This window comes from Acinonyx jubatus, chromosome D4, assembly GCF_027475565.1.
Source record: "Acinonyx jubatus isolate Ajub_Pintada_27869175 chromosome D4, VMU_Ajub_asm_v1.0, whole genome shotgun sequence".
NCBI lineage: Eukaryota > Metazoa > Chordata > Mammalia > Carnivora > Felidae > Acinonyx > Acinonyx jubatus.
The window spans coordinates 36,525,397-36,550,529 of NC_069391.1; the positions used below are offsets into that span (position 1 = coordinate 36,525,397).

General features: G+C 50.1%; 4 protein-coding genes across 9 annotated transcripts; 2 read left to right on the forward strand and 2 right to left on the reverse strand.

The window, feature by feature from the left end:
- Positions 1 to 540: 540 nt before the first annotated feature.
- CA9 (carbonic anhydrase 9) lies at positions 541 to 8,331 on the reverse strand. Of its 3 annotated transcripts, XM_027039398.2 has the most exons (11): positions 5,861 to 8,331; positions 4,979 to 5,008; positions 4,530 to 4,700; positions 4,240 to 4,382; positions 4,070 to 4,162; positions 2,941 to 3,007; positions 1,927 to 2,084; positions 1,578 to 1,722; positions 1,413 to 1,439; positions 918 to 999; positions 541 to 774 (listed from the first exon to the last, which is right to left on the reverse strand). In XM_027039398.2, the coding sequence occupies exons 1-11, from the start codon at positions 6,240 to 6,242 to the stop codon at positions 708 to 710; spliced, it is 1,365 nt and encodes a 454-aa protein (XP_026895199.2). In that variant the 5' UTR covers positions 6,243 to 8,331; the 3' UTR covers positions 541 to 707. The 3 variants fall into 3 exon arrangements, with proteins under 3 accessions (XP_026895199.2, XP_053060922.1, XP_053060923.1); XM_053204947.1 differs by lacking the exon at positions 918 to 999 and having other exon boundaries at positions 567 to 774; XM_053204948.1 differs by lacking the exons at positions 918 to 999; positions 1,927 to 2,084; positions 2,941 to 3,007 and having other exon boundaries at positions 567 to 774.
- Positions 8,332 to 11,328: 2,997 nt separating this feature from the next.
- ARHGEF39 (Rho guanine nucleotide exchange factor 39) lies at positions 11,329 to 14,945 on the forward strand. Its single transcript, XM_015079402.3, has 9 exons — positions 11,329 to 11,547; positions 11,751 to 11,845; positions 12,107 to 12,227; positions 12,478 to 12,596; positions 13,202 to 13,272; positions 13,520 to 13,648; positions 13,829 to 14,058; positions 14,312 to 14,400; positions 14,568 to 14,945. The coding sequence occupies exons 1-9, from the start codon at positions 11,410 to 11,412 to the stop codon at positions 14,581 to 14,583; spliced, it is 1,008 nt and encodes a 335-aa protein (XP_014934888.1). The 5' UTR covers positions 11,329 to 11,409; the 3' UTR covers positions 14,584 to 14,945.
- A 274-nt stretch (positions 14,946 to 15,219) lies between these two features.
- Positions 15,220 to 17,712, reverse strand: CCDC107 (coiled-coil domain containing 107). Of its 2 annotated transcripts, none has more exons than XM_015079407.3 (6): positions 17,532 to 17,712; positions 17,291 to 17,442; positions 15,938 to 15,998; positions 15,756 to 15,846; positions 15,547 to 15,659; positions 15,220 to 15,465 (listed from the first exon to the last, which is right to left on the reverse strand). In XM_015079407.3, exons 1-6 carry the CDS (start codon positions 17,635 to 17,637, stop codon positions 15,248 to 15,250), a joined length of 741 nt encoding a protein of 246 aa, XP_014934893.1. In that variant the 5' UTR covers positions 17,638 to 17,712; the 3' UTR covers positions 15,220 to 15,247. The 2 variants fall into 2 exon arrangements, with proteins under 2 accessions (XP_014934893.1, XP_014934892.1); XM_015079406.3 differs by having other exon boundaries at positions 15,938 to 16,001; positions 17,532 to 17,710.
- A 270-nt stretch (positions 17,713 to 17,982) lies between these two features.
- SIT1 (signaling threshold regulating transmembrane adaptor 1) lies at positions 17,983 to 24,203 on the forward strand. Of its 3 annotated transcripts, none has more exons than XM_015079408.3 (6): positions 17,983 to 18,540; positions 21,673 to 21,750; positions 21,865 to 22,000; positions 22,086 to 22,144; positions 22,262 to 22,323; positions 22,414 to 24,201. In XM_015079408.3, exons 2-6 carry the CDS (start codon positions 21,705 to 21,707, stop codon positions 22,645 to 22,647), a joined length of 537 nt encoding a protein of 178 aa, XP_014934894.2. In that variant the 5' UTR covers positions 17,983 to 18,540; positions 21,673 to 21,704; the 3' UTR covers positions 22,648 to 24,201. The 3 variants fall into 3 exon arrangements, with proteins under 3 accessions (XP_014934894.2, XP_026895189.2, XP_053060924.1); XM_027039388.2 differs by having other exon boundaries at positions 21,552 to 21,750; positions 22,414 to 24,199; XM_053204949.1 differs by lacking the exon at positions 17,983 to 18,540 and having other exon boundaries at positions 21,008 to 21,750; positions 21,885 to 22,000; positions 22,414 to 24,203.
- The last annotated feature ends 930 nt before the right edge of the window (positions 24,204 to 25,133 follow it).

Genomic DNA, 25,133 nt, shown 5'->3' on the forward strand with positions numbered 1-25,133 from the left:
CTGCTCCCCAGACACATGCACTGCTGCGTGTGTGCGCACACACGGCCATTCTATTTCAGTCACTTCCACCCCCTTCCTGATAACATCTGTGGTAGGTAGATAATGCCCCCCATCAAAGATGTCCACACCCTCATCCTGTGAAATATGGCCTCACACCGGAAAAGAAATTTTGTGATTAAGGTAAGGATTTTGAAATTGGGAGAGTATCCTAGGTTATCTGGGTAGGCCCAATGTAATCACAAAGGTTCTTATAAGAAGGAGGCAAGGTCAATGGCAGAAGAGATGTGAGGGTGGAAGCATGAGGCTAGAGTGATAATGAGGAAGGGGCCACAAGCCAAGGAATGTTTGGCTTCTAGAACCTGAAAAAGGAAACCCTCCCCTCAAAGTGTCCAGAAGGAACCTGCCCTTATACCTTGACTTCAGCCTATAAGATTCATTTTGGACTTCTGACCTCCAGAACTCTAAGAAGATAAATTTGCATTACCATAAAGTATGGTAATTTGTTAAAGGCAGGAATAGAAAATGAATACACCATCCTGATTTAGAGAACAAAGCTGCCTTCCATATATTTTATTAGAAACTTTTATTTAAAATAATATTTGGACCTTAAAAAGGAAGTGATGTAAAGGGTAGGACAGGACAGTCTCCAGCTCCCCTTCAGATTCTTCTGGCTGGCTTCTCTGCACATTCTCCAAGTTCCAAGGACTCTAGGCAACAGTCTCGGTGACCTCTGCTGGGTGGTAGCTAACATTCCCTTTGGTCCCACTTCGGAGTCTACACAACACAAAAGCCTAGTCAGAAAACTGCCCCTCCAGATGAACTCATTTGCACACAAAGTACATGAAACGTCTGGACTCCAGCCAGGGAGGTGGGGCAGTGCCTGAGGAAGAAGGACGCAAGGAAGCAGGTAGGTATACCTCTGCTGCCTTCTCATTTGCACAAGGAAGGCGATGCAGGTGACGGCAAAGAGGAGGCCAAAAACCAAGGCCAGGATGTCACCTGGAGGGAGAGGAGAGGCCGCCTCAGAGTGAAGAGTCTAGGATTCAGCCTGCTTCAGTATATTCCCCCCCTGCCCCCCAGGTTTTTCAGCTGCCCTCAGTGTCTCAGAATCCAGAAGAAGCCCTCAAAGGGATGGGGGTAGATACACAAGAACGAGTAAGATAAGCACCTTTTTTACCTAAAAGCAAGTAAAAGAGGTTGTTTGGGAAGGAGGATGCTAGATTTCTGGGGCTTCTTTCTAACCAACTTTTGCCCTGGGGACAACAGAGGAGCCCCCGCCCTTGATCCGACCCTCTTTCTTATTGGGGTTGGAGGTCTATTCTGCAGAAAAGGAGAAGGGGTACAGGTGGCCCTAGCCCCTGAGGCTGAACAGTGCCAAGGGGTCAGGAGCTAGAGAAGGGGCACAGACTCACCAGCAGCAAGGCAGGGATTCTGGTGGACTGAAGAGAAAAAGGAGACATTAGAACCAGGGGCTGTGACTACCAATGACAGACACAGGCACAAAGGAAGACACATGGGACGATGAGGGACCTGTGGCCAGGGGGGACATGGCAATATGGGTCACCACCAAGCTGCACCTGGCTCAACGGTCCTGGGGCTGCTCTCCACTCCAGCCGGGAAGGAGGCCTCGATCATTCGCCCATTCAACGGCTGCGTCTCTCGGAAGTTCATCTGTAGCCGAGCATCATCAGGTCCCCACAGGGAGGCAGAGAGGGTATGGAGCTAGGGAGGTCAGTAGACAGGGGGGTGGGCTCATGACAAGAAAATGAAAGGTTCACAGGCCTACTCACAGCCAGCACCTCAGGGCTTCAACCCCTTTGTCCCCTCTTCCCCCATAAGGCCCCCTCATCTCCTTATGCATCTTGATCTCATCCTTATACCTCTTTCCCCCACATCCCCTATGTCACCACCATGCCCCAGCCCCACCTGCTTAGCACTCAGCCTCACTGTCTGGTTGAACACAGTCCAGATGACCCCCTGGGCACAGGGGGGTGTGGTTAGAGACCCCTCATAGCGGAAGTAGCGGCTGAGGTCAGAGGGCAGCAGTGCAGATACATCCAGTCCTGGGACCCAAGTCTCTGAGTCTGCGGAGAGGACCTGTGCTGGAGTCCCACCTAGATTTCTCCCCTCCAAAGCTTTTGGGTGCAGGGATATAGTTTCATCTCCCAGAAGCCAAGCGGAGGCAAGTTCCTGAGAGCACTTCTTCACCAGGTGTGTCCCTTCCCATAACTCAGCACAAGACATAACTGAGAAAAAGATAAAGGGCTGAGGGGCCTCCCAGAGTGAAAGAAGGGCTCCTTAGGTGCTCCTTCTGACTCTTCACTCTTACTTTGCATACTATGACAACATGCTGGACTACAGGTTTAAGCCCAAAATGAACGAAAAGGGAAAGTGAGCTGAAGAACTTAGATGTTTGAAACTATAAAAAACAGACACAAAAACTCAAAAAGCACAGTTCCTTCTAGTTTAGTAAAATCTAAGGTCCAGTAGTGAGGTTTAAAATGACCCAGAGTGGCTGAGAAGGGAAAGATTTCTAACAAAAGTACAAATTTAAAATATTTGATGCTTGTGAAGGAGAACTAGACAGTTCTCAGAAAACTTTTAGCTCCCCAGACTCAACCTCTTAAGTTCCAAACGCTATTTTATTTTTGCAGTCTTTTGTTTTGTTTTGTTTTGGCTCTTATTTTGTTTTTTGTTTGATTTTGGGCTGCTGGGTTGTTTTGTTTTGTTTTACCGTAAAGCCTGTGGGCAGCAGTATGCTTGTGCCTGTTAACCTCTTCTCAGCTTCACAGTTATTGTCAACACCATAGTCAGTCAGCTCACATGTCGGTTCCCTGCCTGTGGGAGGGGGGCCATCTCCATCCTCTCACCTGAGGCTCCCCAAAGGTAACTCTTCATGAACAAGAGTACTGAGGGTAGTGGCCCGACTAACAAACTGACCTTCCTCAGCAATTTCTTCCAAATGTGACAGCAACTGCTCATAGGCGCTGTTTTCTTCTGGGCCCTCCTGGGAAATAACAGTACAAGACAAGCTCTTACAGGTATCTAGGGCCATGGCTAGAGGCCTGAAGATGAGGTAGGCTTCCCTTAGCCCTCCTCCACTTCTCAGTTCTGAGAATGCTGGGGAACACAAAATCTTATGTATTACTACTCAATCATTTTACTTCCACTTTGCAAACTAACCTAATATGCTTGGTGGGCTGGTTTTCAATGGCAAATTGGAAGAGAAGGAAGATAGGCCACTTTACTAGGATAGAAGGCTCTCAGTGATCTGGATCCTAGTCTCATTGAGCCCACCTCCACCTTTACACTCCATGGTCTCCCCACAGAAAACCATAATAACCTTTGTATTCTCATTACCTCTGCATTCACCTTAATAATTCATGTGTTTGACTTTTGTAGCAAGGACATGCTATTTCAGAGGCACTTTTCTGAACTTTGTGCTGTCAGGGTGGCATTAAGTAGTCAGTTAGGCAGTGACTGAGCCTAGAAGGTACCTCACCATCCCTCCACTTTACTAGTCTCTTCTAATCACTGTGTATGTAGCCTTGATCACTACAGATCCAAAGAGGTCACTAAATGTTTCTTTAGGCTTTATCGCATTTCACAAAGTGGAAATTAAAGTTGTAAGCAAGAAATCACTCTTCCTGGTGTCCTGTCCATTCCACCTGCCATTCCCTGAGTGGGCCATATTCTTAGTCCACATATACTGTTGGCTCTGTGTGGAATATCTCATTTTCTTTCCCACTAGTGAAGGCTTCCAAGTTTCACCTCCTCTGTTAAGTTTTCCCTGACCACCTCTCTTACTATGTGTCCTTTGTATATGTCTATCATTTCAGCCTCTCCCACTGGTGGTGGACTCCTTAGAGACCGGGAACCACAGTTTCTGACTCCTTGGTGTGGCTCAACTCCTGGCTTACGGTGGGTAGGTGTTGAATGAATTAATCAGTGAGTGAATGAGGATTGCTGGGTGCCAGGGTGAGTGTGCTAGGATGGGGTGTCTGGGGTCAAGATACACTGAGCTCTGGGGTACGGGGAAGCAGGGAATAGGGGTGTCTAGGGCTGGTACCTGCAGAAAGGCGGCCAGCACGGCTAGTCCCCCCGGGCGCCCCAAGGCCTCATCAACTTTGGCAAATGCAGTGCTGAGGTGAACCACGTGGATCTGGAGAGGAACAGAGGTTAGGAGTGGACAAGATACCCCGCCCAGCGCCCCCCTTCGCCTCTCCGCTGCGCGCTCACCTCGGCAGGGAAACGGTGGCCGTCAACCGTGTGCTCCGAGCCCGGGCGACCCGCAGCCCCCCAGTGCAGATGCAACTGCAGGGCCCGGTACTCCCGCCCGGGACCCAGAGCCATTTCCAGCCCCGGAGGCAGGGTCAGTTGCACTACGAGGGAAGAGCCCAGTGAGCGCGGAGAGCCAGCCTACCTAGGAGGGCCAGCCAAACTCCTTAGCACAGCCCCCACCCGCCTTCTATTATAGGCCAGGTTGCATCCCCAGATAGCCTCCGCCCCTTCCCGGAGGCTCCCCTCACCTGTGTGGCCATTGTTGCGCAGGCGCAGTTCTGGGAGAGGCGGGAGCTCAAAGCCTCGGAGTTCCAGGAGTTGCAGGGCGGGGCAAAATGCGGCGAGCTCCGGGCGGATATCTACCGGTGATTGGAAGCGGCCTGCGCAGGCTGGGGACACCTGGGGCCAGGGCGGGTCGGCTGGAATGAGAGAGTGTGGACTGGAAGTCTAGTGACAAGACCAGGAACTGTTAGGGAAGCAGGGTAGAAAAAGTGAGGGGGTGGAGTGAGAAAGAACGGGGCGGGAAATAGAAATCAGGGATGTGGACCGACACAGGCAGCGGGCGGCGGTGTTGGGGACTCGCAGTCGTAGATGCAATGAGTGGGACGCACAGGACCAATGTTCGGGGATAACTGGGGGTTCAGATCAGCAGAGCAGGATGCCCAGGTTGGGTCTGTGCAGGGGGTAGGTGTCTCACCTCCATAGCGCCAATGACTGTGGTCATCTCCTGCATAAATGAGAAGGATGAAAAGCCTTTCTTTAAGCCCAGTCCCTCCCCAGCGTCCAGCATGAGGTGGGTCCCCCTCACTAGTAGGGGTTCTCCAACTCAGATGCCTTACAAAGGCATAGCAGGTAAGGCAAATGCCTTAAGTGGCTAGGTATAAAACACAACAGATTGCAAACAAACATAACACCAATAGCTTGGTAGCCCAACGATCCTACTGGCCCCAGAGATACTAGTTTGCAACCACTGTCTTAGAGTCTCTAAAGTGGGCCAGGGCCTCAGTCTCCAGGCCCAAGTCAGTCGACCCTCTCCCCTTTCTCCCTGTGTCCAACTCCCTTCCCAAAGTTCCTGGGTTCTGAGTCAAAATAGCAGGATCCTCTACTTGCTATTCCTTCTTCCTAGGTCTCAGTTTCTTCAGAGGAGGAAAGATGGGGGTGGGGTAGCAGAGAAAGAGCAGGAAGGGTCTGTAGAGATCACCTCATCTGCAGTCTACAGACCTGTCCTGCTCTTCCTCTGCTACCCCACCCCCATCTTTCCTCCTCCCTCATATTCTTATTTCTCTTATGTCTTCTCTCTTTCCACATTCCTCAACTTTCTCCTCCCCAACCATACTCTTTCTTCTTTCTCATCTCTTTCTGTTTCATCTCCTATCTATGCTATTTTTGTCTCCATTCATCCCCTTCTAGCTCTGAAAGGGGGAAGGGTCTGGTGGCATGAGATCCCCCAAGGATGGAAAAAGCTACTGTCAGAGTATAGGTTCCTCCCCTTCCCTGAATAATCCCTGCCTGGGTTGGGGTTTAGTGGGGGGAGGAAAACCTCCTGGAACCTAGATTTGGAGGGCTGTTGACCACTTACCTTTGTTGTGCCTGTGGGCATTATTCTGGGAGCCTTGAGTATCCTTGGGTACCTCAACAGTAGGTAGATCCTCTAACTTCAGAGAGTCCTCTTCTCCTGGTTCAGTCTTCATTCCAGATGGGTCCTCTCCAGGTGGGTCCCCCTCTCCAGGTGGATCCTCCTCTCCAGGTGGATCCTCTTCACTGGGTGGGTTCTCCCCATCCAGTTGATCATCTTCCCCAGATGAATCTCCTCCCAACCCAGGTGCCCCCTGCATCCGGGGCAGGCTCTGGGGATGGGCAGGCACCAGGAGCAGCAGTAACAGCAGCAGTTGCACAGCAGGGCCCTGGGAAGGGGCCGGGATCCACAGAGGGAGCCAGGGACTAGGGCACAGGGGAGCCATGCGGCTGACTGTGGGGTGTCCCAGACACAGTGTGTACGGGCTGTACGTGCATCGGAAACAGGAGCTGGGTGGGGGAGGAGCAAGCCTGGAGGGGAGCAGGCTGACTCACAGAGGGCCCTTTTGTAGAGATGGAGCCAAAGTCCCGTGGGTCTGCCTGGCCCTATGCCCCTTCCCCGATACCAAAGCCTGGGTGGGGGTGGAGTGAGGGGCAGGTATGTGCACAGGCAGGAGGTTATCGGGGTCACAGGCTCAGCCTGGAACCCAAGGCACCACCTGGCACAGGCTCCCCCTGGCACCGCCCAGCTGCTCACCAGCCAGCCTCAGCTAACCCTGGCCTGCTTCCCAGCCCCAGGCAGAGAGGGGGAAAGACAGGGAGCTGGGGCCCCCACAGCTTCTGGCTAAGAGGGGAAGCAGCCCATGTATATCTCCCTGGCCCAGACAAGGAGCAGGTAAAGGGGTAGGACAAACTGCTGGGGAGGCCTGGGGTGCGTGGACAGATAGGCAGGTGGGAGGCTAATCTGAATATAAATGGAAAACTGAATATATGTAGGAGAGGGACTCTGATGGGCTTAAACTAAATTTATTTATCATATTACACCTCTGCTCAAAAAACCTTCATTGGCTTCCATCTGTCCACCTTCTTCTTCTAGTTGACTTCCAAGTCCCTTCAAAATCTTACCCAAGAAGCCTTTCCATTTTATCTCCTACTACTCTCCCTCATACTCCATTCAAATTAAACTATTCATTTTCACCCCGCCCCCCAGACTTTTGACCACCTTTGTTCATCTAGTGTCACTCTTATATTTAACAATTATTTAGCATCCACTATGTCCAGCACTGGCCTATGGACTAAAGGTACAGAAATGAATAAAACACAGTCCCTGTCCTAAGGAGCTCACTGTCTAGTGAGTGAGGGCAAACACTATCACAATATTCAGGGGAGAGAGATCAATTTTGCCTCAGAAAGTAATACAGGAGTAGGCAAAATTTGATCAGGACTTTGAAGAAGTAGAAATTCAATTACTAAAAACAACGGGGAGAGTGGTATTTTGTGCAAAGGAAAGGCATCAAATATCTTGTGCAAGAGAATGACAGAATCCAAGTCTCATACTAGGTTGTGTTGATGGCTAGTGTGCAACATGGATTGGAAGGGAAGAGTGGGTGCAAGGAGATGAAAAGTAAAAGGACCCCAAGACTTGGGGTTCCCAGTCTGCCTACTCATTTGAGAAACATTTATTGAGACTCCTCCAATTCTCCAGGGACCATTCTAAGCCCTAGGGATACAGCATTGAACTAGAGAACAGCCTCTACTGTTCTGTAGGTCACATTCTTTTTTTTTTTTTTTTCTTTCTTTCTGTAGCTCACATTCTAATAAGGTTTCTATGGCTTCAACAAACCAGAAGAGAGTCAGGCCATCTCAGGAAGTTCGTATCTGGGGCTACCATTCAGCACATATGTACCAGTTTCGTTGTATGGATTAGAGAAATATATTGAAGTATTTCTAACCCTGTTGAGAACTAGCCCCTAGCTTCCGGGTGCTCTGCTACCTCACTTCTTCCTGGGGACTCTAATGATCTCTTATCTAAAGAGGTAATGCCTGGAACAGCAGAGGCCCAAGGACCCCATTTGAATGTCCCAACCAGCTTCTAGTACATGAATCAGTACTTGTGCACCCACTACCCTGTTAAATAGTTTTACTCTCTCGTTTGTATACCTTCTGTGGTTCAAGACTCAGCTCAAAGGCCACCTCCTCCACTCTATACCACAGGAAGAGATTTCTGGTGCCTCTGAACCACCCCAGTTCTTTGCCTGCCCTTGCTGATTACCTTGCCCACCATCCAATTTATATTATGGTGATTTATTACATTTTATCTGGTCTAATAGCCTTGAGTTCCATAAGGGCAGGGTCCAGTATTTGATTAAATCTTTTATTCGCTAACTATTATTGAACATTTTTCTCTCTGCAGATCACCTTGCCAGGACTTGAGAAAAACCAAATTGACTAAGACGCCTTCCCTGCCCTCAGGGAGCTCATTGTCAATGACTTGTGTTTGTCAAACCACAACTGTTCCAAGAGCATGACATTGCATTTTTATGGCACCCCAAATTATCTGCCTTGTCAGACTGTCATACTGTATACCAAAACTTGCACAGCTGAACAACTGCTGTCCTCCAAGGAGGTGGTCAGCCTAGCAATCTAGGTTGCTATTTCTGGAGCCAAATTGAGAGCCATCTACAGAAATCTGATCCGGTGTGTAATGTGGAAGGTCAGCTCATTGTCTGGGTTCGCTGTGATGTCAGCACCTTGGTTAGACACTGACACATGGAAGGTACATGTTAGTATCTGAATTGGATGGACCTAAATAAGATAGAATGTGGTAATGACTTATCTAGTTGAAGTGGAGAAGGTCATGGGAAGCACAGAAGACAGAAGCACCATGTTAACTGGAGTCTCGAGTCTGTATGTGTGATCTTTCTCTCACATCCATTCCAGCTTTACTTCATTTCCCCTCTTTCCAAATGTTCTTCATATTTCCATTGTTTTCCTTTCTAGGTCTCTGTCAGGATCCCCTGGTACACTGCTCTGCAGTGCTCTATATAATTACACACATCTCCCTACCATCTCAGTTGCTTTTGGCCAGTTGCTTTTGGCCAGCCTAGATCTGCATCTATGTGCAGGTCTCTGTTTTGGTGTTTTATTTTTTTGTTTTTTAAAATGTTAATTTATTTTTGAGAGAGCATAAGTGGGGGAGGGGCAGAGAGAGGTGGACAGAAGATCTGAAGTGGGCTCTGTGCTGACAGGCTGACAGCAGCAAGCCCCATGTGAGGCTTGAACTCACCAACTGCAAGATCATGACCTGAGCTGAAGTAGGACACTCAACTGGCTGAGCCACCCAGCTTCCCCTCAGCTTTTAAAGTTAATTAAATTTTGAATTTAATTCCCCATGGTGCTATCTTTCTTAAGCTCTTTGTTTCTGTGTGTGACTGTGTCTCTGGTGTGGGTGGGGAATGTAGACTCTGACCCTGGATCATGTCTTTGCAGCTGGGAGTCTGCCAAATCCTAAAACAGGTTTGAGCTCCCAGAGTCTTGTTTCCTGAGCATGTCCAGGTTGGGACATGGCATACTCAGGACCAACTGGCTGGGGCACCACCTGCCTGATTCATGACCTCTCTGTGGTGTTTAAGTCCAAAGTGTTTGGTCATTAGGGTCTGTGTCTTCAGACATTGAGGGCCACATTTCTGCTCATCCTATGGTTGCAGAAGAGACTCATGGTGATACTAATTACAATGGGATTATCTGTCCCCTTCTACTCTTGAACTCTTAGTGTGGACTGTCCCACATTCACTGGAGACAGTGTAAACAGTCCTCTACCTATATGGTATCACCAGTTTCCTTGCAACTGGAGTCCAAGGCAGTCTGACCCAAACTTTCTCTTTCCGCCATCCAACCCTTCAAGTTGTTTTCCCCTGATTTAAGTCCAGCATATCTCTTTGGAATTCTTAGAATGTCAGAGAGCTAGAGGGGACCTCAGAACCCTGACAGTACCCTGGTTCTTGGTTTGGGGTCCAAATTCCTAGGAGTCCACAGCGGTAGGAATGGGGTCTGAAGGTTTCTTAACATTTTGGTCTTTAACAGCATTTCTTTCTCTAATTAAAAAGTAATGCATGTATGCTCAAGCAGAAAACTTGGGAAAAGGAGAAAAACAAGGGAATTTTAAAAGACCCCTATATTTGAATTATTCACCCTTTTAACCTCAGTGATCCAGTGCCTGGCACAGATTAGGTGCTTAAAAAAATATTTGTGGAGTGCATTAACTTTGATCCGATCACTTAGAGATAACAACCACAATTACCTCAATTGTTTATCCTTCCAGTCAGTCACATATATGCTATACATAAATGGGATCATATTGTACAAGCAGCTTTGTAGCATGCTTTGTTTGGTCGTGGCAATACACTATATGTTTTTCCATATCGACAGGTTTTTTTTACATCATTTAAAAAAGTTTATTTATTTATTTGGGGGGGGGGGGCTGGGCAGAGAGAAGAGAGAAAGAATCCCAAGAAGGCTCTGCCCAATGTGGGTCAGTATAGAGCCCAATGTGGGGCTCCATCTCATGAACTGTGAGATCACGACCTGAGCCAAAGTCAAGAGTTGGATGCTTAACCGACTAAGCCACCCAGGTGCCCCAAAGCCCCCACCATTTTTAATGCTTTCATATTATTCCTTCAAATAGCTGTACCATAATTTTCCTAGCCAATTCTCTACCACTGGATATTTAGATAGTTTCTAGTTTTCTGTTGTTATGAACAACACTGTACCACCCATCCTGCTATACATATTTTTGTCCACATATCTGTTTCTTTAGGATGCATTCCTAAAAATGGAATTGCTAGGTCATAAGAGTAAGCACATTTTAAGACTTCTCATACATACAAGACGGCACTGCCAATTTACCCTCCAGGGCTACTGCCTGGTCTTTTTTGAAAGACCTAAGTAAGGAAAATCTGGTCCATTTTATCTTTGACTAGGTAGCACCGACTAATCAACCACAAGCTTTAGCCTTTGGCCCGAATTACAGCAATTCGACCACCACGTTGGTTATTGACATTTGCTGACCAGGAGCTAATTGGTTGTCAGGTTTTGGATCTGTATGAAAGGAGAAAACAAGTTAGTAACTTAAAACCTATCAACTTTTGTCCGAGGGGGGCAAAATATTCAATCCTGTGACCCATGAGGTTTCCTAGTAGTGAAAAGCACTGGGGACGACTGTGCCCTAGTGTCTGGCACAGGCCCAGGGCAATATGTACCATAACTATTGTCCCCTACCTTATTTTACTGATGGGACACTGAGGCCCTGCCGGTGTCCTACCTCAAGGTCCAGACTGCTGCCTCAACTTCTCATAACTCAGAGGAGGGCCACCTACTTGCCCCACCCAACGCTGCCCGAGCCGGCTTCGCGCGCCTACAGCGCCGCCCTGGCGGTAGGGCGAGGCCGTAATGGCAGAGACTGGATGCGGTTCGGTGGCCCCCGCTGGTGCTCTGTCCTGTGCGGAGCCTCCCGACGCCAGGGGGCGCATTCTTCTCCTCGGCCCTGCCCCAGGAGCCGTTGGAATTTGAATCACCGGCGGGCTGAGGCCGGAAGCATTGACCCCCTAGCCAGGCATGGAGAGGCCGGGAGCCAGTGCTCGGTGCCCCGTGCAAGAGCAGCGTGCCCGTTGGGAGCGGAAACGCGCCTGCACTGCCCGGGAGCTGCTGGAGACCGAACGGCGCTACCAGGAACAGCTGGGGCTGGTGGCCACGGTGCGGGCTGCGCACACCCTCCCGTTTGGGGCGGGGACCCCAGGGTATGGGAGGGTCTCCGCGAGGTCCCTGACCCCGAGTATAGTGGGCCTTGGACTGTCTCTCCTGCATAAAGGGAGCTCAGGCATTCTGCAGTTTCTAGCTGCGGCTTGGCGTTAGCTTCGTCTTCCTACAGAGTATATACCGGTATTCTCCTCCTGCAGTACTTCGTGGGGATTCTGAGAGCCAAGGGCACCCTGCGACCAGCGGAGCGCCAGGCCGTGTTTGGGCCCTGGGAGCTCATTTACGGCGCCAGCCAGTGAGTAGAAGGGGCGTGGGGAAAGAGAAGAGGGAGAACCCTGGCCTCTGGCAGTGCACGAAGCTTGGAGGTTGACCCGAGTTCAGATACGGAGTCTGCCAATTAACTCACCTGTGGTCTTGGCCCAGTGCCGTAACCTGCCCCGATTTCCCTCTGCAAAATGGGGTAATACCACTACCTCCGGGGCAAGGTTATGCGAATTAAATGAGGTGGTGCTTGCGTAGTTGTTGGACTGCTCTTTTACTGTTCTCACCCACGCAGAGAGCTGCTTCCCTACCTCGAAGGAGGGCACTGGGGACAGGGGCTGGAAGGCTTCTGCCCCCACCTGGAGCTCTACACCCAATTTGCTGCCAATGCAGAGAGGTCCCAGACCACCCTGCAGGTAACCTGAAGATGATCTCAAGTCCTTTCCCTCATCCCCTCTTGCCCCATACGTTGCCTCTTCCTCTGGAGATACAAACTTCATCCATACTGTTACTACATTTATAGGGCCCTCTGGGTGCCCTGGTCTGTACTAAGTTCCCTGTAGGGGTTCTCTCAGGAGCACACAGCTTACAGAGGGCTGGGCACACAGATGGGTACAATATAAGGGGTGGCTTGTCCCCCTGCTGCCAACCCTTTCTTCACTCCAGGAACAACTAAAGAAAAATAAACGTTTCCGGAGGTTTGTGCGACTTCAGGAAGGCCGCCCTGAGTTTGGAAGCCTGCATCTTCAGGACCTGCTCCCTCTGCCTCTGCAGAGGCTCCAGCAGTGAGTAAATTCACCTTGACTCAGCCAACTTCTCTGAGTCTGTATGACTGCCGCTCTCAGCTTTGTGGGGTCTTATGGCTTCTGTCCCACTGCCTCTCTCTCTTCTGGGACGAACTGCTCCTAAGAACCTCACAAGAATACATGTGAACCCACTGGAGTACCTGGGGTCTGCAGCCTCAGGCCCTTAGCTGGGAATGTGGAACTCTACATTGAAGTGAGGGGCCTGTAATAGAGCTAGTGACAAGGTATCTGGAAGTTTGTTGAGATGAGAGGTTGGTCTAGCTTAGAATTTCTGTCCCTGGGGATGTTAAGAGCATATAGTGAGGTTGTCTGTAGCATCCTCCTTGGGTTGATTAACTTCATCATGGGATGTAGACTCCCAAATTATGCTCAGTCTGCTCCTGACTCTTTGGTGTGGGATGGAAGAGGGCCATGGGGTATGAGCCTGAGTCCCAGATGAAAGGGTGGGGCAGGGGGACACAACAATCTGAAGTAGATCTTTCCGCCTTGAACTGAAGTGTGTGTAGGGGGTGATATGTAGGTCAGGCAGAGGGAATTTTGCCCGCTCTGCTTCCCCTCATGGACTTCCACCTGTCTGACTCCAGGTATGAAAATCTTGTCATGGCTTTGGCTGAAAACACAGGTCCCAACAGCCCTGACCACCAACAGCTCACACGTATGTTCTTGCTCCTCTGAAACACAGGCAGGAGGCTGCCTCTCCTGTATCCCTTTCTGGTTCTGACCTCCAACAATATCTGGTATGCTCCTATCTTCCACTGACATGTACACAATGTCCCTGTTGCCCTGCCTGCTCTTCAAGCGGTTAGACCCTAACCCTAGTCCCCTCCAGAATAGCCTTTCACCACCATCAGTCACCCACAGTCAAAGCTGTACTGGGAGTAGGGCTGGGGATGTTATTGCAGGGGCTGCCCGGCTGATCAGTGAGACTGCTCAGAGAGTCCACAGCATTGGTCAGAGACAGAAGAATGACCAGCACCTCCGGCGTGTTCAGGCTTTGCTCAGTGGCCGCCAGGCAAAGGGGCTTACCTCAGGTAGTCTGCACACTACTCCCCTTCTTCCCCCACTCCTCAATCCTCGAACTGCCCTTTTCTGACCCACCTTTTTCTGTATTGCCAGCACATACACCCTATTTCCTCAGCCTCCCCTTCCCTCTGTTCCCATGGATCGTGGTCCTAGAGCAGCACCAGAGTAACAGCTCTCCCACCCCTCAGGTCGCTGGTTCCTACGTCAGGGCTGGCTACTGGTAGTGCCTCCCCGTGGGGAGCCTCGGCCCCGAATGTTCTTCCTCTTCTCGGATGTGCTCCTCATGGCCAAACCTCGACCCCCACTGCATCTGCTGCAGAGTGGCACCTTTGCCTGCCGTGCCCTCTACCCCATGGCCCAGTGTCAACTCCACAGGGTCTTTGGCCACTCAGGAGGCCCTTGTGGTGGACTGCTCAGCGTAAGTTATAGCCGGGAGCCCGAGGTAAGGTAGGAGAGGCTCAAAATAGACCTCAAACACCTGTGTACCTAATTTATCTCCTGGGCCTGGGCCCCCTTCAGAGGAACTAAGCCACCTATATTGAGATAACAGGAGTTTGGGGTTCATAGTTAGTTCTCATCTCAGCCTGAAATTACGTCCATGGAAACAGCAAGGCCTTCACCTTTAGCTTGGACCTTTCTGAACTGTGCACTAAGAGGTGATTTCTCCCCAGCTGTCCTTTCCCTGTGAGAAGCTACTGCTTATGTCCACAGACCAGGAAGAGCTGTTGCGCTGGCACCACAGTCTAACTTTGGCCATCAGGTAAGTTGTGTCTTCCCTCAGGAAGACCCACGAGCTAGAAATGAGCAGTTCTAATCCTATCTCAGGTCCTCCATCTGCTGGGCCGCCCCCACCCCCAATGCCATGAGGGATTTTGTCTTAATAGAGTGCTCATGCCAGTGCCTGAACTGACCATCTTCTCTCCACAGCAGCCAGAAGAGCTAGAGGAATCTTACAAATTCCAGAACCCAGGATACTTGAGGGATAGATCAGAGTCAGGAGTACAAAGAAATCTTCAGTACTAACCAAAACACAGAACCCTTCATGGTTTGAGAAGGGTCATTTTGTGTTTGTTTGGGACCAACCAGCCTCTAAGAATAAGGAAACAAAGTCCGACCCAATTGAACCTCTGCTGAACCACCCCCTCCGATACAGATGAGGGGCTTTGGGACTGATAAGCCTGGTGCTGTGTTTATAGCTGGTCGTTCATCAAGACTACAGCTTTGTAAACGTGGATGTTTTTATGTTGTATGCGTTTCTATAATTTATTTTCCCATTGGATTTTAGTAAAGTGGTTTGTTTTTGTTTTTGTTTTTGTTTTCCTTTTTGGAAAGGCCTCTCTATCTCAGCTCTGGGATTTGAGAAAGAGGGTTTTTTGTGCCAGGAAGGCTGGCATGATGGTGGTGGCCTCAGGAATACAAGGAAAAGAACTAGAGCTCCCTCTATCTATCAGCTCTCACACTGGAAGGTGGCCTCGTTTTGTCCTAATAAGGGAAGCTTTTCAAGAAGGCCCAGTTGTTCTTGGGCACCTAGTATGGGTGTGTGTATGGCCAGCTGGAATGGAAAAAGCACACAGGAATATCCAGTCACAAGAACAGACTTTGTTTTACTAAACCTTCAGCTGTCGTTCCTCCTCCCAGGCGGGGACTGGGGCCCCGGCCCTTCCCACAGCCTTGCTGCATCTTCTCCTTAGCCCCTGCTCCACTTCCCAGGGAGGAGCTAGGTTCCTTGTCTCTGTGCTCCAGTTCAAGGGCTCCTCCCAGGCCTGACTGTCACCAGCCTCCTCCTCCTCTATACATAAGTCCTCAGGAAAGGGTATGCTGGCCTCTGTGAGGGGAAAGATCAGGAATATTCCTGTCTCAGAAACAGTCACTACCTCCACCAGACTCTCACCTCCCAACCTTTTACCTGGTTCTGGAACCTCCACACCCTTGTTTGGCTTGCTCTGTTGTAGCAGCTGGTGGATGGTCTGAAGCTTCATGTTCAGAAGCTCCTGCTGGGCTCCAGCCAGGGTAGTCACACTGCAGAAATATCCACTCAGAGGCTACCCAGTATGTGTCCCCACCTCTTCCACCTATCACAAGTTCCTCTGGCCACAGGCTCATTGCTCTTCTTACCGCTCAAAAAGGGGGTCCAGCTGGGCCATCAGATTGTTCAGGTGTTGCTCTGTCTGGGCCAGCTGTTGTGTCAACTGGGCCAACTGTTGCTCTGGGGGTAAGGGAGAAAGGAGAGCAATGGTTATTTATGCCTTCTGCTGTCCCCTGATCCCCCACCAAACACAGACTTGTGCAAAACCCACCTGACTGCAGTGATTCTTTCTTGCCTGCCTCCTCTTGGAGAAGAGCATTCTCATCTTTCCCCTGCTGTAGAAGAAGGAGAGGGCTATACTGCAGCAACAAGGTTCTCCATCACCTCAGTCTCCAAAGCCAGCGAGACGTGGATAATTTGTAGAGAAAGCTATGGGGTCTTTACTTCAGAGAATCACAATCACATCCAGTCAAGCTCCTCACCTGTGACCTGAAGCAGGTCAGTATGCCCCCCCTCCACAGTCACGGAGTCTAAAGAAACACCTCCGGGAATGAGCAGCTGTCTCCAATTTGATAAAGCTCTGGTTGTTAGTTTATATACAAAACCAAAAATTGTCCTTCATGTCTCTTCTTTCCATGGTGCCTTCCAAAATCCTGTCTTTTCAACATCATAGTCACTCAGGAATTGGAAGACCATCTTCCTTGCCCACTGCCCTTCCCCATTGTCTTCTCTGGGTTAATAATGCCAACTTTATTCAAATGAATTGGTGCTCATTTGACATGGTTTTCTCTGGTTGCTCTACTGAGCACATAATACTCTTAAGTAGCACCTTGAAGAGAATAAAATTCTCCAGGAGTGTTGTGAGCAGAAGATACAGTGCAATACCTTGTTGCTAGCTTTGATTTGGGAAGTGGTAAGTTGTTACATCAAACAACTGAACTTTATTATTCAACTAATGAACTCCTAACTTAAGTTTCCTCCAGACAGTACGTGGGTCCAAAAATAGAATATATTATCATTTCTAGTTCAATGTCATCAGTGAATCCGGTCCCTCATCCTAGCCTGTCCATGATTTCTATTTGGAATCATGATTAGCTATCCTTTTTAATTTCGTATCCTCTCCAAAGAGCCCTGGGAGGTACTACTTTCCATTTCAACTATTTCAATACACCAAAATGTTCTGTCAGTTCACATTTCAGGGCCTCCTTTCTAAGGTGAACATGAAACTGCTTGGTACCTTGAACGCTGGCTACAGCAATCCACACCTTGTGTCAAGACTGGAATCCTACCAGGAGCCACTTTTGTAGTATGGACATTTAGCTGTTGGGCTCAAATCCCTGCCCTACTAGTTACTACTTGCTCGGTAAGTTTGAGCAAGTGACTTAATCTCTTCATTGTATTGTCGGGAGGATTAAATGTGGTGGTCGTTATTTATTTACAATTTACCAAATGCCCTTCACATCCGCTACCTCGATGGGTGCTTAAAATAACCCCATAATGTTGGGAAGCCAAGGAACTCTACTATATTCGTTTACAGACAGAAAGATGTGTCTTGTTCATGGTACCATAGCACCCTCATGGGAAATTCAGGCCCGGGGTATCCCCACCCCTGGTCGTCCCGCACCTGCAAACACTTGTACAGCACAAAAGCCACGACAGCTGCGGTGTACAGCGCCCCCAGAGGCAGAGCCCCGGCTCGGGCCCGCTCGCGCTGGTCCTTGGGCGGCGGCCGTCGCCGGGGTTCCGCGGCCTCAGGGCCGACCTGGAAGGGGTCTCCTGCGGAGGAGGGCAGAGGCGGGTCAGTAGGGCTGGGGCCTGGGACCCGTGGGCAGTCCTAGCCTCCCTCCAGTAGCCCTCGCTGATACCTGGGTGTGCCCGGAGGTCGGGGCTGGAGCGGTCTCCGAGGACCCCGGGCAGTGCAGACACAAGTAGCAACCCCAGCACACCCACACATGAAACCGAGTCCGCCATTGCAGACCACAGAATGACGGCCCCGAGCCGCGCCAGCGTTTTCCGGGAGCACCAGCGCGCATGCGTACACGGAGCAGTGTGTGTGGGTCCTGCTCGCGGCTGCACTGGGAGGCCACGCCCACTCAGCGTGTGGGCGGGGCATACTTATTAGCATAGGACTTTTGCCCTGCTTTCCTAAATTAATTCATTTCTTATCTAGTTAGGAATCCTATTAATCAGAAAGCTTCTAGAAGTCTACAGTCTTGTAAGATTATGCTGGAAAGTCGTTTTTATTTCTCATGCTACCAATCTATTCACCCTAACCATATAATGAATAGCGTCTTGGACCTATAAAAGAGTAGAGCCTGCACAGCTTTGCACAGTTCGTGCTGAAGGCCTGTTTCCTAGGCTACAAACGGGGGACTTGTTCCTTATTAACGCCTAGGGGAAAGTCCCCGGACCGTGGGCAGAGAGTGCCACGTGCTATGCGCACGTAGACCTTCCCTGTGTTTCACTGTAAAGTCCGCCAAGAAGCGACCCCCCCACCGTGTACGGCGGGGGAGCTGAGCGGCGTGTTGCAGGGGTGTGTCCTCAGTCAGCTCTCCTAGTTACGCAGGCAGTGCGTTTGTGCGCACCAACCACACGGGGCTCATTCTCAGTGCGGCTGTAGTTTTGGTATATGCCACAGACATTTAGACTTTAGCTGGGACGCGTGGGGATCACCCTGGCATCGTCTAAGCCCCTCGGCAGGGCTCCTGCAGCCATTGAAACACCTCTTCCTCGTGTGGCTTAACACACTAAACAAAAAATTTTTAACACAGGGAGACAGCGCACGAGCAGGGGAATGGCAAGAGAGAAGAGAGAGAAAATCCCAAGCAGACTCCCTTCGGTCAGCGGAGAGCCTGAGGCTCGAACCCATAAACCGTGAGATTATGCCCTGAGCCACAATGGGGGGGCGGACACTTTTTTTTTGTATCGCTATTATATATATATTTTGCAATTCCCTTTTCTTGCCACGGCCTTTTCTTCTCTACCCTCTCCAATGGGCAAAAATGCCTGTAATAGCCACTATTTATTGTGTACCATGGCACATAGTAGAATGTGGACTGATAGCCTGGACTAGCATCCTGCCTCCCCTATGAAAGCTAAATGACTTTGGTCAAGTTACTTAATTCTCTCTGTGCCTTAGTTTCTACTCTGAGGAATTTCCATTCCTCAGTGTGATAACGTAGTGATAACACAGATTTACCTCACTGCTGTTATGATGATTAAGTGGGATAATTCAAGTAAAATGCTTAGAATCGTGCCTACTTACTATTGATTTTAACTTGAGCAGCTGCTTTGAGTCAGGCACTTGAAATTATAACTCCTGGGCACCTTCCACTGAGACTTACTTTCTGTACAGTCAATGACTATGTACAACCTTCATATCTCAAATTGTCTTTCCTTCATTCAGAACCCTTAACTTTTTTTTTTTTTTTTTAACGTTTATTTACTTTTGAGACAGAGACAGACAGAGCATGAACAGGGGAGGGGCAGAGAGAGAGGGAGACACGGAATCGGAAGCAGGCTCCAAGCTCTGAGCCATCAGCCCAGAGCCCCACGCGAGGCTCGAGCTCACGGACCGCGAGATCGTGACCTGAACTGAAGTCAGAGGCCCAACCGACTGAGCCACCCAGGCGCCCCCAGAACCCTTAACTTCTAATTTATTCATTAGTGCAACTATTGTACTTTCTTCAAACTGATGAAATTTGAAGTGGGGTTCATGAGAGAACAGCTAAGAAAAAAATTCTTGAGACATTTTTGGTGCAAAAAGGTGATTTTATTATAGCATGGGGATGGTGCAGAAAGAACTGTACTGGGATTGTTAAGGAGTGACTTGATTATATACTTTTAAGTTTGTGGAGGGAAGGGGCATAGAGGTAAAGTAAGTTTCTAAGGACTTTTGAAGCAAGGCTTTCAGGACCTTGAGGGGCTAGTTGCTGTTAAGTAAGGTCACTTTTAGCGTTTAATAAAATATAAACTTTAAGGCATTAAGGCAGCTACGAGTTCTTTGAGGAAGGTCACACTCTGCATGTTTCATGTATCTATCAGTGGGCTTGCAAGCTGTAAGGAAATTTGAACTACATTTTTCTTGCCTTTGTTTCCCTGATCAAAACCACTATCACATGTCAATTATATCTTAATAAAATTGGAAAAAATCCATTTTGGTTTATTAAAATCAGTTAATTAAAAGTCAATTATTCTATGAAAATTGCTTATAAAAAGAAAATACTGCTAGACTGTTAATTGCAGGAGAGCAGGGGCCATATTTCTTTTCTTTATCATTTTATCCCTATAGCTAAGTATAGCACCTGGTGGTAGCCGGCACTCAATGAATCCTTGTTGAAAGAAATATGATCCCGGGTCATGATCTCACAGCTTGTGAGTTCGAGCCCCACGTGGGGCTCTGTGCTGACAGCCTGGAGACTGGAGCCTGCTTCAGATTCTGTGTCTCCATCTCTCTCTTCCCCTCCTTCACTCACGCTCTCTCTTTCCTTCAAAAATAAACATAAAAAAAATTTAAAAGAAGAGAAAGAAATATGACCCAATAGGTAAATATAATTAAGCTCTTTTAAAGAATTATGAAACAAAGGTTCAGGAAGGCTGAGTAAGTTAATCAGGTACAATACAGGTAAGAGGCAAGTCAGAGATTCCAACTCTTTTCTGTCTCCCTATCAGGCACCTCATATCATCCCAACCCCCAGCTCTTCCACCCAGGACTTCTCCAGGCAGACTTGGGTAGTTTCCCTGTGTTCCACGCTGCCTTTTAATTGTCTGGGATACATAGGGTCGTGTTCCTAATTAGATCAAGAGCACTTTGAGGAAGAAAACCATTTCCCACTCACAATTTTATCTCCAAAGCTTGGCACATAAGCAAGCAATCAGCACGTGTGACTTAAATGAATGAAGTATATGTATGTTAATGAAATGAATGGAATAAGAGTGTATCTTCTTGTTCTTTCAGAAAGGTAAGGGGCAGGGTAGGGAGGAGAGACCCACACTCAGGGGAGTTGTCATAGTTTAGCTGATGATCAGGAGGCAGCCTGGTTGCAGAGCAGTGTAGTCCAAACCTTGAACCTAAGCCAACTGGCACAGTCAATGTAAACAGGTGGTTCAGGCCAGGTATAATATAATAAATGGTCCTCAACTGATCATTGCCTTTAGGGAATTTGGCCAGACATATCACTGACCTCTGGTCTAAGGAACTTGAAATCCTTCTTCCCATGTCAATAGCATCCCATGTGGTTGGTCTGTATCTGGGTAGGGCAGGTACTCTACTCCCTGAAGTGAACAAGTGCAAAGACATGGCTCAGTTTCCCAGGATAGTACTGGGGCAGAGGTTTCTTTAATTCAACTAACTTTTGAGATTGACAGTTCTTAGGGACAGTTTGGATGAAGTGGGTCTGGAGCAGAGAATTTAAATTTCCTCTATCCCCTAAACTATTATACCAGTAATAATAAGAATGACAATGGTGATCTTATCCCCTATAGTCAGCCTTAGGGTGTGGTGGGATTGTAGGTATCGGGAGGCCTCCCCGTCCCATTCCTCTTTGCAGCATGCTCGGTGAGGAATACATTCTCTTGCATGGGTCTCAGAGTTGGAGAGAAAAGGCAGACACCTGTGGCAGAAGGGAATCTCTGTCATAAGGTGTGGCTTCCTTGTCTTGTTCGTCCTGCCTCATGCTACTTTGTCCCCTGCGAGTCTTTATGGGCTTACCTGCACAGCGGCACAGTAATCTCAGGCCTGCGTCTCCTCTGGCCAAAGGGGGTACAGGGCCACAAAGGGTGGGGGCGGAAGCCTGGAAGCTGCTGGGTGGCGCAGGTGCAGGCACAGGGCGGTGTCTTTGTTCTTGCACTCATCCATCCCCTCCCCCTTCCTCCCCGGAAACCAGTGACTCTGCCACCACCAGTATTGGAGATGCTGAGCTGTGGGGGCCAGGCCCAGGGAGGGGTGAGAGTGAAGGGGCCTGCAGCGGCTATCAGGTCATAAACCAGGCTGACCCTTCGGCACAGGACTTGCAGACTTGGCTCCCACATCAGCAGTCATGAGGAGCAGATGTGACAATTACACTTCGGATCAGCTAGTGCCCGGTGAGCTGGGCGGGGCAGGGGCAGGGGGAGGGGTCACATGGTCCCAAGTCCCACTTGCTAGGACCTGGAGGGTTGCGTTGGGCAGTAATGCCCTCCATCCTCTGGCATCCACAGGAATCCCCTCCATTGCCCAGGCCTGGGGACTATGGGCCCTCTTAGGGGCTGCGATGCTGCTGCTTCTCATCTCACTGGCTGTGCACTTGTTCCGATGGACTAGTGGCCGAAGCCAGAGCCACCCAGGACAGAGACGGTGAGTAGGGGACAACAGAGATAGGTGATCAAGAGTTCCTCCTTACCAAGAAGTCCCCACTCATCCTCTAATCTCTGTCTTGCAGCCCTGGAGGGTCTGTGGAAGAGGTCCCTCTGTATGGGAACCTGCATTATCTTCAGACTGGTAGGAAGCTGACAGAGGGGAGGGGCACAGAGGCCACGCACGTCCTGGGTGGGTGGGATAAGGGACTGCAGGAGGAGGAACAAGAAGTAACCAGATCACTACTGTTCCCTGTCTCAGGTCGGCTGTCTCAGGAACCAGGGCCAGATCAGCAGGATCCAACGCCTAGAGGCCCCAGCACGGTGAGTCATTTGTGGTGAGGAAGAGGGGAGGGAAGGAAGTGGGGGCTTTTCCAAGGGTCCAGTGAACTTCTAACAGCTTTGAATCTCTAGGCTGCAGAGGAAGTGATGTGCTATACCAGCCTGCAGTTGCGGCCTTCTCAGGGCCGTATCCCCAGCCCTGGAACCCCCATCAAGTACTCAGAGGTGGTGCTGGATTCTGAGCCAAAGCCCCAGGCCTCAGGCCCTGAGCCTGAGCTCTACGCCTCAGTGTGTGCCCAGACCCGCAGAGCGCGGGCTTCCTTCCCAGACCAGGCTTATGCCAATAGCCAGCCTGCACCCAGCTGAGATGGAGGGCCTGGCAGAGTGGGGCAAGCATCGCCCCAGCCTCCATTAGCCTACTGCTACCCTGTCCCTGGAATGACTGTTTCCCAGCCGCCCCCCACCCCCACCCAAGACATGCAGCCATTGCCCAGTCACAGGAGGTAACGTTCCCCAAACTTCCTATCTGAGCTATGAGGGAGACATCTCAGGGGAACAGTAAGTAGGTCCCCAGTTTCTTGGGAAGGGAGGAAACAAAGGCAGTGGCCCCCTCTCCATCCACCTCCCCCCATCTATTACTCTAAGGCCCCAAGCTCCTAGGTTCTCACTTCCTCCTCCTTGTGGATTTTAACCAGATCCTCTCCACTCCTGCTCCTTTAAAGTCTACCCCTAACACTTCAGTGTTCCCTCAGACACAGGAAGTGGGCAGTGGTGGAAAGGGGAACAGCCTGAGAGGACAAGGATGGGTATACTCCTCAGGAGCCCATAGTCTGGAGGGATCCTGGAATCTAGTGACCTGAGGAACCCAAGCCTGGCTTCTTATCTGAGAACACTGGCAGGAGAATACCAGTCCACATCCTGCTGCCTCTGTTGTGTCCCCAAGTTTTCAAATAAAACTTCTACGTCTCAGAAAGTGTTTAGATTTTTATCTAGAGAGCTACAGACCTGCAACAGGCCCCACATTGTAGGGGTGTGAGCTTTGCTGTCTGCACAGAGCACTTACGGGGGCACCTAGTTGGGGAAGATGGACCAAGAGGGTCGGTGGCATCAACAGTGCCAAGGGTGGGTGCTGGGGTGGAGGCAAGAGCCCTGCTCCTCAAGCTGCTGCTAGAACATTGCCAGGATGTGCAGTCACCCCACTCCCATCACCTGGAGCTCACCAGCCCCCAACCTACTCTCCCCATGGCCTCTATGACTGCGTTGCCACCAGCCACAACCTCAGGTCTACCACAACCCATCTTCCTACGGCCTCTGTAGAGGCAAGTGTGGCTTGACAGACCTTTCGGAGGTTTCACGGGTAGAAGACAGTGGAAGCCGAGGCTTCTACTTCTGAAATTCTCTCATTCCCACTCACAGTCTCGGAGAAAAGCAGAGGAGGGAACGGTGCGCCTGAGCCCAGCCTGGTGATCCCAATGAGATGGGGGACCCTCTGCACACACACAGAATAACCCAAATGCCCCGGGGTTTCTGGACCTCTGAGGACCCCAACATGGACCTCCCCCAGAAGAGGCCCCGGTCGGGTCGCGGTAAAGAGCAGGCAGCTGAGGCTGTGTGGGAGGGAAGGTGGCTTCCGGGGCCTGCACTGGATGCAGGGAACCACTGGCAGCGGGGTGTGGGGTTCTGAGAATTGCTAGTCTGAAGACTGCTCAATGTGTCCGCGGTCTGGGGTACGTGAGAGCCTGACACTGTAAGAGAAGGGATTTGGGGTCCCCCAACCTCTGGGACGAGCCGGAAATTGCAGCCGAGCCAGTACCACCAACAACCAAGTCCTTAAACTCCGCCCCCACACCGGCTTCCCTTGTCTGCTGAGGTCTCCGCCAGCTCACGACCGAACTCCGAGCGCCCCCGCCAGGCACCATGCGGGCCTGCCACGACCTCTGCGCATGCGTACAGCTGCCCCTCCGCGGCATGCTGGGAAATGTAGTCCCGACAGTTCCGTTCCCCACCCCCCCATCCTCCCTATCCAACCCCCCCACACCCCCCGCGCCGAGTTTAGCCCTGAATTTCGCTGAGCGCCAAACTTGCGGTTCCCTGATCCCTACAACCTTTCAATTTTTCTCACTGTCTTGTTTATCACCGAGGTTCGTGCCCTAGCATAGGCCCTCAGGCCCTCAGGCCAGGACTGTGGCAACTTACTCATTGATCCCTGTATCTGGAAAACATAATTTGGGGAAGCCGGATCCACCTCAGACACCGTCCGACGACTCCCATGCCTCATCTCTCTAGCTGGTCAACTCCTTTCCCAAATACCTGGTAGTTCTCTCCCCTTCTGTAGCTCCAGGAGTGCATTCCTTAGTGGCCTCCCTTCCCTGACTGGTTATGATTCTAGCCATAAGAAGTGCCCTGTTCCTGGCAAATTCCCAGGGGCGGATCATTAGGGGAAGCCACTCTGGAGCCCCAGCTTTCTCCCTCTTCCTGAAATTCCAGCTAAGAGGATAGAGGATAAGCCTAAGATCTGAAGAGGAAGGGTTTTTGGGACGGCCAAATGCTCAAAGATTGGAAGTTCTTAAGGAATTACTTATAGGTGGGCGGGGCTTAGGAAGCCATCCAGCCAAGACCCCTCCCATCTTTGGCCTTGCTCTGTACTCCGTCAAGATGAGTCTAAACTTCCAAGCTTGTTTTGGCCCTAAGGAGGGAAACAGAGCTGGGACATGGAGAGAGACCAAATCTAAATGACTTCATTTGAACCTTGGAATCAGACATGACCAGAGCTATATCTGCCTTCTGAACTTTTTGGTTATGTAAGCTAATGCATTCTCTTTTTTTTGCTTAAGTCATTCTAAGTTAGATTT

Coding starts and splice junctions, on each gene's coding strand:
- ARHGEF39 (XM_015079402.3), top strand. CDS start 11,410: ATGGAGAGGCCGGGAGCCAGTGCTCGGTGCCCCGTGCAAGAGCAGCGT. Junction 12,597..13,201: donor CCTCTGCAGAGGCTCCAGCA/GTGAGTAAATTC, acceptor GTCTGACTCCAG/GTATGAAAATCTTGTCATGG. Junction 14,059..14,311: donor CTTGTGGTGGACTGCTCAGC/GTAAGTTATAGC, acceptor ATTTCTCCCCAG/CTGTCCTTTCCCTGTGAGAA.
- CCDC107 (XM_015079406.3), bottom strand. CDS start 17,637: ATGGCGGACTCGGTTTCATGTGTGGGTGTGCTGGGGTTGCTACTTGTG. Junction 16,002..17,290: donor TGCTGTACAAGTGTTTGCAG/GTGCGGGACGAC, acceptor CTTCTTCTACAG/CAGGGGAAAGATGAGAATGC. Junction 15,847..15,937: donor GAAAGAATCACTGCAGTCAG/GTGGGTTTTGCA, acceptor CCTTACCCCCAG/AGCAACAGTTGGCCCAGTTG.
- CA9 (XM_053204947.1), bottom strand. CDS start 6,242: ATGGCTCCCCTGTGCCCTAGTCCCTGGCTCCCTCTGTGGATCCCGGCC. Junction 4,163..4,239: donor GCCACCGTTTCCCTGCCGAG/GTGAGCGCGCAG, acceptor GTTCCTCTCCAG/ATCCACGTGGTTCACCTCAG. Junction 3,008..4,069: donor TGCTGGCCGCCTTTCTGCAG/GTACCAGCCCTA, acceptor GTTATTTCCCAG/GAGGGCCCAGAAGAAAACAG.
- SIT1 (XM_015079408.3), top strand. CDS start 21,705: ATGAGGAGCAGATGTGACAATTACACTTCGGATCAGCTAGTGCCCG. Junction 22,001..22,085: donor AGCCACCCAGGACAGAGACG/GTGAGTAGGGGA, acceptor TCTGTCTTGCAG/CCCTGGAGGGTCTGTGGAAG. Junction 22,324..22,413: donor CGCCTAGAGGCCCCAGCACG/GTGAGTCATTTG, acceptor TTGAATCTCTAG/GCTGCAGAGGAAGTGATGTG.